This window comes from Alexandromys fortis, unplaced genomic scaffold (genome assembly GCF_014885135.2).
Source record: "Alexandromys fortis isolate MF-2015 unplaced genomic scaffold, M_Fortis_MF-2015_v1.1 scaffold_184, whole genome shotgun sequence".
Classification (NCBI taxonomy): Eukaryota; Metazoa; Chordata; class Mammalia; order Rodentia; family Cricetidae; genus Alexandromys; species Alexandromys fortis.
The window spans coordinates 507,190-516,520 of record NW_026068125.1 but is presented as its reverse complement, the minus strand read 5'-3'; the positions used below and the strand labels follow the sequence as shown (position 1 = coordinate 516,520).

Sequence of the window (9,331 nt, the reverse complement as noted above, 5' to 3'; positions counted from 1 at the left end):
GAGTATATGGAGGAGAAACCTGTGGTCAGAATGTATTGTCTTGTATGAGAAAAGAGAGGAAGCCATAAAAAATTGGATGATTCCAACACTGACTAAATGTCTACCAGATATTTGTTATTATACTAACTTACATGGTTTATCTTTCTATGTTCACATTGCCTGGTAATTTAAATACTATCATTATCACTAGTAATCTGTTTTTAAAATAGAATTTATTGCTAGAGTTCCTACAAAATTAATCTACCTTTTACAGCTAGGAAGTAGGGTTCCTGCCTTTGGAATTAGGCTGCCTGAGAAGCACCATAGCCCAGAGACTTGCCTCTCTACAAGTTGGACACTCATTCTTTCTAGAAAACACCTTTTGTAGAACATTTGTCAAAATTTAGCTGAGAGAATTTTCTCAAGGTAACATGAATCTATATTTCCTAGTCTTTGGTATGTTTCTCTGGTTATGTTTCTGATGTCTATGCTTCTCTATTTCCTTGTCTGGACAAGCTGTATTTTTGAAGAGGTGTCCTTGTCACTACTATGAATTACCTCCTGAAAGTACCACTTAGCTTAATATAATAGGCAAACACTCATTACTTTTGCATGTGTGTTGGTATTAAATTATTTTCCATAGAATTTATTTACAGAACATTTATGACTTTAAAGTTCTCATATTATCCTCCTTTTTATTAAAGTTTGAAGAACAAGAAGATATATAAGCTTGGCTCTATTTTTTGTTCACTTTAGAATTCCCATAATTGAATTCTTTAAATATTAATTCTTAATTTTCATTAATAGTTGGAAATGATATTATTGATGCCCTGTTATTAAATGAAAACCTGCTATTGAGGTTTTCACACATAAATTTATTCAAAGCTCTTGTTTAAATTCCTCATGAGAAAATGTCGATAAGGGCTGAGAAATCTCCCAGTGTGTTTATAGTCTAATGGCAGTGGAGTGATATGGAAATCTTTGTGTTGTCTTTTAACCTGAGTTGTTAGAATGTAGTGCTAATGTTGGAAATCACTAATTCAATCTTGCCCCACTTAAGAATTTTTATAATTTTTCTTAGCTTTCTTATTCCAGTTTATATATTTTTTAAAAAATACATCACAAATTAAAAATTTTGTGTTTATTTATATATTTTTATTTCAAATCTCTTCAACTACTTCTGGATATTAAAATGGCAGAAAAGATGAACAAGAAATGCAAGTACAAAGAAATATTGTAATGAGTAAGTTTCTTCTAGTATATGAGGAATATTTTTTCAAATAAATTTAATTTTAATATGTATTTGATAACTTTTTAATATTTTCCATTCTTTATTCATGAATATTATGGTTTTAAAATGACTTTCTATAAATCACATTTTAAAATGAAACCAAATATTTTTATTTTTAGGATCTATTCAAATGTTGATTGTTGTTTGCTTGCTTATAGTCATGTGGGTAATACAGAATAGACACAATAAACATTAAGTAGCCAAAATTACATCAGAAAGTTCATAGTGACAAGGAAAGAAAGTTAGTATTTTGGATTTTGTTTCAGTTATTAAGACCATGAGGAAGAAACTTGGTCAGTCATTCTCATCAACTCAGACCCTAAAACCCAGTATGTAAAAGTTCCACAGAAACATAGTCCCAGAATCTAGCAGTGCCTCAGTACCTCCATGTCCTAAGTACAGGACAGATCATACTTCTCTCTTAAAACCAAAAGGGGGAAGGGATGTGATAGAAATGGACAAGAAAGGCACTTCTTAATGCTAAAGAGTCACCACAGTAGGGGCATGAAACCTGAGAACACTAAACAGAGTTGGGAGAACCAGCTTGCTCATGCATGAGCTTGCTCACTTCAGCTGAGATGTCATTGGGTTGGCAGAAATGTATTGGACAGGGACACAAGAACTTGTAGTAAACAGATGCAAAACTATAACTCCAGTGGAAAGGGAAAATGCGCAACGGGTGTAGCTTTAGTATTATCTAGCTTGGTCCAAAATTGCATGCTTGCATTACAGACCTGTAAATGACTGAGTTATATCAGCCAGATTTCAGACAATAACACATCCAGTAACTATCATACAGGTATATGCCCCAGTAGCGGAAGCAGAAGAGGATGTCATTAACATTTTTTTACACAAATCTAGAGAACAAAGTCAGCAAGGTGCATAAGAATGACATATTAATCATTATGAGTGACTTCAATGCAAGAAATTGGAGAAAGAATGGACTACAGTGTAATGTAAACATATGAATTCAGACAAAGGAATATTAGAGGAAAATGACTGCTTGAGCTCTGCTATGCAAATGATTTATACATACCCAACACAAAATTTAAGCAGGCTAATCCGTCAAGATGCTGGACATAAGAATCTCCTGAGAGGCAGGCAGTAGCTACTTCCGCCAGAAGTCCCTAGCGGCTCGGGTTCGGATGCTGCATCCCGGCCGTCAGAGGCCGGTGGCAGCGGCTCCTACAGGGCCTGCCGCGAGGCCTCCCCAGGCCGAGCCCCGGCCAGTGGTGGGGAAGAGACAACGCCAGGGAGCGGGTCCAGGGTGGTGCGGACCCCGCAGGCCTTGCCGCATACGCCCAACCGGGGCGGGGCTCGACCTCCCGGACCCGCCCATTAGGGTTGCCTAATTCGGGGCGGATTAGCCGCATCTCACTTGCGGGAGTCGTCATCCCCCAGGCTGAGGCCACCCGGGGACCATGGAGTTCGCGGAGCTGATTAAGACCCCACGGGTGGACAATGTGGTGTTGCACCGGCCTTTCTACCCTGCCGTGGACGGGACCCTGTGTCTGACGGGCCACCACCTGATCCTGTCCTCCCGGCAGGACAACACGGAGGAGCTCTGGCTCCTCCATTCAAATATCGACGCCATTGGCAAACGGTTAGTGGGCTCTCTGGGTACCATCATCATAAAATGTAAAGATTTCCGAATTATTCAGTTGAATATTCCTGGGATGGAGGAATGTTTAAATATAGCCAGTTCCATTGAGGCATTGTCTACTCTGGACTCTGTCACCCTGATGTACCCCTTCTTCTACAGACCTATGTTCGAGGTGATTGAAGATGGCTGGCATTCCTTCCTTCCTGAACAAGAGTTTGAGCTCTATTCCTCTGCTACCAGTGAATGGAGACTGAGTTATGTCAATAAGGAATTTGCTGTCTGTCCTTCCTACCCGCCAATTGTCATTGTGCCCAAGTCCGTCGATGATGAAACTCTTCGGAAAGTGGCATCCTTTCGACATGGGGGCGCTTCCCAGTACTGAGCTATTACCATAAAAAGAACGGCATGGTGATTATGCGAAGCCGTCAGCCTCTGACTGGCACAAATGGGCGAAGGTGCAAGGAAGATGAGAAGCTGATAAATGCCACCCTCAGGGCAGGAAAGCGTGGTTACATCATTGACACAAGATCACTAAATGTGGCCCAGCAAGCTAGAGCCAAAGGAGGGGGCTTTGAACAGGAAGCTCACTATCCCCAGTGGAGGCGGATTCACAAGTCCATTGAGAGATATCATGTTCTTCAGGAGAGCTTAATCAAGCTAGTGGAAGCGTGTAATGAACAAACTCACAACATGGATCGATGGCTCGGCAAGTTGAAAACCTCCAACTGGCTGACACACATCAAGGAGGTTCTGACCACTGCCTACTGCCTGTCTGGCGGCCCAGTGCATTGACAGGGAGGGAGCGTCGGTATTGATTCATGGGACAGAAGGGACTGATTCCACGCTGCAGGTGACTTCCCTGGCCCAGATCATCCTGGAACTGAGAAGCAGGACCATCCGTGGCTTTGAGGCCCTGATAGAGAGAGAGTGGCTGCAGGCAGGTCACCCGTTCCAACAGCGCTGGGCAGTCAGCTTATTGCAACAGCAAGCAGAAGTGGGAGGCCCCTGTGTTTCTTCTCTTCTTGGACTCTGTGTGGCAGATCCTCCGGCAGTTCCCTTGCTCCTTTGAGTTTAACGAGCATTTTCTCATCATGCTCTTTGAGCATGCTTATGCCTCACAGTTCGGAACATTCCTGGGCAATAATGAAAGTGAAAGATGTAAGTTGAAACTACAGCAGAAAACAATGTCTTTGTGGTCGTGGGTCAATCAGCCCAGCGAGCTTAGTAAATTCACCAATCCACTCTTTGAAGCCAACAACCTAGTCATCTGGCCTTCTGTAGCTCCACAGAGTCTCCATCTGTGGGAAGGAATTTTCCTACGTTGGAGCAGATCCTCCAAGTATCTGGATGAAGCATATGAAGAAATGGTTAACATCATTGAATATAACAAGGAGTTACAAGCCAAGGTCAATATCCTGAGGAGGCAGTTGGCTGAATTGGAAACAGATGATGGTCTACGAGAGAGTCCTTGAAGGATGTCCCCATCTGTCCTGAGGACCTATCTAGGCCTGAGTCCGTCTCTCCCTCTGTTTGCCCTTCAGTTTACTGTACACAGTAACCTTGAACTTGGCTGTAGATGTGGGATCCTGTAATGTTATGGCTTTCTCAACACTGCAAGATGGAGGTCTCCTAACACACACCAATGTGGCCTGGTAGGCCTTTGCCATGGGAGCAGGAGATGCTGTCACATCACTAACTGTATGACACCTGTGCCCTATGCTGTCCTCTATCACCGCGTTCTGAACAGTGGTCCAGTCTAGTTAACAGTCCATCGAAAATGTGAGCCAGGCTTATACGCATTCAAATATAGAAGTGTTTTTTAAAACAGAAATGGTTGAGAAGCCAGAATTTTGTGTTTAACATGTCCTCCTGCCCCTACTCCCCACCCCAGCTGTAAAACGACCATTCTCCTTTAAAAACAGTTTTGGACTAACGAAGCCTATTTTGTCAAGAAGTAAAAATTCAGAATAGTTATTTGCGAGAAATCTTTCTGTAAGGGCAAAAAAAAAAAAAAAAGAATCCCCTGAGAAATGCAAATATGGACAAATTGACTACATTCTGGTTACCAGGAAACTCTTACATAGCATCCAAAATAGTCAATGATTTTCTAGTGCTGACTTAGGGTCAGATCACCTACTTGTTATGGACAAAATCACCTAAAACTTAGGAGAGGCATGCTAGACAAGATAAAATGGAAGATTCATTGTAAACAACTGATGAATTCAGCTGTATGGAAAGAATATAAGACAACTGCTGAAAAAAATGAGGGAAATCATTAAACAACCCTTTACAAATACAGAAAGCAAATTGGAGAAAATCAAAAGAGCTAAACAGGAGGCTTCAGAAGTGACACTTGGTTATGCAAGAAGGGCAACACCAGTAGAACAGCTTACTGCAGAGATGATCAACCTGGTGGAAGAAAGAAGGGAGCTAACGATCAATTGAAGGAACAATCACAGACATCAAAATGTCACAACTATCTGTCCAGGAAAGTCAAAAGAAGAGTGAAGAAGGATAGAGAGTTGAATATACAAGGTATATGCAAAGAGGTTGAAGAGGCTAGACTCCATAATAAAACACATCTTGTCTATGAAGCTCTCAGATGGAAAACTGCCTGAGATGCTCCTCAGATTTGGGTGATTAAAGATGGGCAAAGTCACTGGTTAACAGAACCTTTTTGTTCTGTTAACAAAGCAAAGATGGAGACAGTACTTTGACACCCTGCACAACAACCCTAATGCTGTCAACATAGACTATAATGAGAAACACTTCGGCAGCCACTCAAATACCAGAAACAATGAGAAAATATTAAATATCAACAGGAATGAGATAGAGGAAGTTATCAAGAGTGAAAAATGTAGGAAGGCCCCAGGAGTGAATGACATCATTGGTGGAGGAACTGGAGGTGGCTACAATAGGCTCAGGGCCAAGGTGCTTCTCAAGATTCTTCAGAGAGATATGGGAGCATGAAGTGATTCCCACAGAATGGAAGCATTCAGTCATAATTCTCTTACACAAGAACGACAAGATAGACTGCTAAAACTACAGGTGCATTATTTTTTGTGGCATAGCCACAAGATCTTCTTCTCCATTATCCTGCAAAGGATCAAGGAAATTCTAGCAAGGGTTCAGTGCAGATTCAGAGCTAACAGGAGTGCAATAGATCAGTTCTTCACTCTGAGGCAACTGGCAGAAAAATAAGAAGAATTTGGAGAAGACTTTGTACATGTCTGTTACACTGATTTCAGGAAGGTATTCATAGCATTCAGAGGGAAAGGACTTTGGGAAACAATGAGGTTTTACAGGTACCCAGAGAAAAATCATAAGAATAGTACAAAATGCCTCTAAAGATAGCTTTGCATCAATCAAACACTGTGGAGAACTAAGTGACCAGTTTAAGACAATTATAGGAGTGTTGCAGAGATCCATCCTCTCACTACTACTTTTTAATATATTCTTGAGATTAATAATAGCAACAGCCCTGGAGGATGAGGAGATAAGCATGTAGATATGTGGTGTGCAAGTCAATAACTTGTGTTTTGCTGATAATATAGCACTACTTGCTGAAAGTCCAAATGAGCTGCAGGCTGTGGTAGATAGAGTGGTGGCAGTAAGTGAAAACCTTGGTATGAAATTAAACATCAAGAAGATTGAGATACAGCACTTGAGAAGGGCATACAAAGATTTTAACACTGTAAGAAAGAATCTAAACCTCAATCAAACAGTCAACATTGTTTATTTGGGAGAAAACTTCAGTTCAAAGAAAGGAACTATTTCAGATACCAAGAGGCAGAACAGGATAGTGAAGGCTGAATTCCAGGCACTAAGAAAGGTTTGATCAGTAAGAGACATAACAACAACAACAACAAAATTACAAGTATATGAAACACTTGTCTTGAGCTGCCTTCTTTACAACTCTGAAACTTGGAGAATGAAACTCTCCTTAGAATAGTGACTGAATGTGTTTGAGATGACATATCTCAGGAGGATTCTAGATGTCACACGAAGAGATAGGCTGAGCATAGATGATATTAAAAAATCTCTATCTACAGAAGGAAGTAAACTACGGGGTACAGCAATGATGCTTGAAATACTTTGGCCATGTTATGAGAATGAATGATGGCAGATAACCAAAAATAGCACTGCTTGGAGGAGTGCACAAAATAAGGTGATAACGAAGGCCCCCAAAACATAAAATTGACAGCATAAAGGAAGACTCTTGAACCTTGGGTATGACGATAATACAAGCATCTAGGACTGCATGTAATCAGAAGAACTGGAGAACTACCACAAACAGGCTGCCCATGCATGCTTAAGCATTGCTGTGGCATAGACGATGAATGATTACGGCTATAATCTCAATGTAGAAGGCATACCAAATGGAACTAATTATAAGTGGACTATACATCCAGAGAGGAGTTCATATCCAGAATACATAATGAAGATTTTCCAAACTGAATGCTAATAAAAACCAATGGTGGCATTATATAAATTCTGTTTCCTCCCACAATTGTGTAAGAATAGCAAATAGTTCTTTGTTTTCTGAATTTCTCATAACTCATTACAATTTTAAAATTATTTATTTGTGTATACATATAATTTATAATGAAATATTATCATTTTCATCAAAGTCTTGATGACAGTGATTTCCCACCCATTTTTTTAAATTTTGTAAAGGAACATTGTTGAAGGAAGAGTTGTGCAGCAGAGACCAATTGTAAAACTACCTTGACACTGATGGGTGTTTGGAGTGAGCTGATATTTATCTGTATCATCAATGACTAATTCATTTCATAAGTAGGAATATCTATCCTGAAAGTCAATAATGAGCACTGAGAGTATTTGTGAAATACCATTGACTTCTGAAATTGCAAGAAATCCATCTTCCCAAGCCTTGATTGTGCTGTGCCTGTGTGTCTTCCAATAAACACCTCCAATCAAATAATTTCATTGTCAGTAAATAAAATGGAACATGAAAATCCCCCATATCTCCTCTTGCATTCAGAATAAAAAGTCTGACTTTACCACATTTATAGAAAGTTAATACACCAGGAAAGATTCAATACAGTTCTTTTGGCTAGAACTGCAACTTTCATTTGTATTTGGGAACTATTGCAAAGGTAATTTGACATCTTTACTTTTGAAAGGACTACATTGTATTAATAATTGCAGGAGCACATGTGAATGAAGTAATCTTTTTCAAACAAATGCTTATGCTTTTATGAAATGCTTATTTTATTTTTAATGACTTCTAACTATTTTCCTCTTCCTGGAGAGGACATTATGCTTTTCCTAAATTGTGATTCTTTTCTCAGTTGTCTCCTCCTCTCCTAAGTGCCAGAAACATCCTGAGGAGAGGAGACAGCATGCTGATGCTGCAATTTTCTCAGGGTACATTGTCTAGAACACCTTTGTCATAGGCAGATTTATTGTTGTCTCTACATAGAACAGATGTCTTTAAACTTTATTATATATGTTTTCCTTTAAGTACACTTGAAGACCGAGGTTTTTTTTTTTTTTTTTTTTTTTTTTTTTTTTTTTTGTACAGAGAAAGGATGAGAAGTTAGAGAAAATACTTTAGATTTCTGTTACTTCAAAGAGAAAAAGCAGGACAGATTAGGGAAAGCATCAGAAATCACTGGTTTATTCTAAGAAATGATTGGGATTTCAACAGTGTTAACAGTTATAATCTTTGTGGTAAGGTAAGTAAAGGAAATTGAGAAATGAGACCAATTGCACTGAATCCTCTAAATTCGTGTTAGAGCTACCTTCTGTATTTCTTCCACAGATTATCTTGAGTTTTATATCCAATGGGAAGTTATCTAAATGGCTTCAATCTCTCATACAGTAATATCCTGTATTCTTAGTGTTCTGTAAGAATAGATGTGATCCTCACGTTTGTCACCAGTCTCAAATGACTTAAGAGTAGGGACCATATTTATTCAATTGTGTACTTGTATTATCACACATATTTCTCAGCAACATCAAAGTTAAATGAATGAATATAAAAGAAGTTTTTGATTTTTTCAAGTATGTCTGATGTGGGGTACCCCTTGTATGATCTGAATATGTTTTATTACCATTGGTTAATAAAGAATCGAGAAGATTGGGGGGAGGGGGAGGGAAATGGGAGGCTGGGAGGAGGCGGAAACTTTTTTTTCTTATTCTCAATAAAAAAAAAAGAAAGAAAGAAAAACATTTTAAATTCCCCCAAAAGGTCTTTTTCTATTTAAGTTTAAAATATTAAAAATATTTTTCCTCTATCTTACTGTATTTTACCTTGCCATGTTTGATTGCTGTCTCTTAGAAGCCTGCTCTTTTCTGATGAGAGAGAAAGGGAGTTGATCTGGAGGGGAGGAGGAGTGTGGAAGAAGTGAGAGGAGCAGAGGGAGAGGAAACAATAATAAGGGTATATTGTATGAGAAAAACTGATCTTCAATAAATGAAAAAAAATTGTA

The 9,331-nt window shown here is 39.2% G+C and overlaps 1 protein-coding gene across 1 annotated transcript; it reads left to right on the top strand.

Annotated features, from left to right (window-relative positions):
* Nucleotides 1-2,522: 2,522 nt before the first annotated feature.
* Nucleotides 2,523-4,822, top strand: LOC126490661 (myotubularin-related protein 9-like). Its single transcript, XM_050125734.1, is given in 4 exon segments — nt 2,523-3,238; nt 3,241-3,635; nt 3,637-3,833; nt 3,835-4,822. Coding segments are annotated over 4 exon segments (1,650 nt in total). The 5' UTR covers nt 2,523-2,691; the 3' UTR covers nt 4,346-4,822.
* The last annotated feature ends 4,509 nt before the right edge of the window (nt 4,823-9,331 follow it).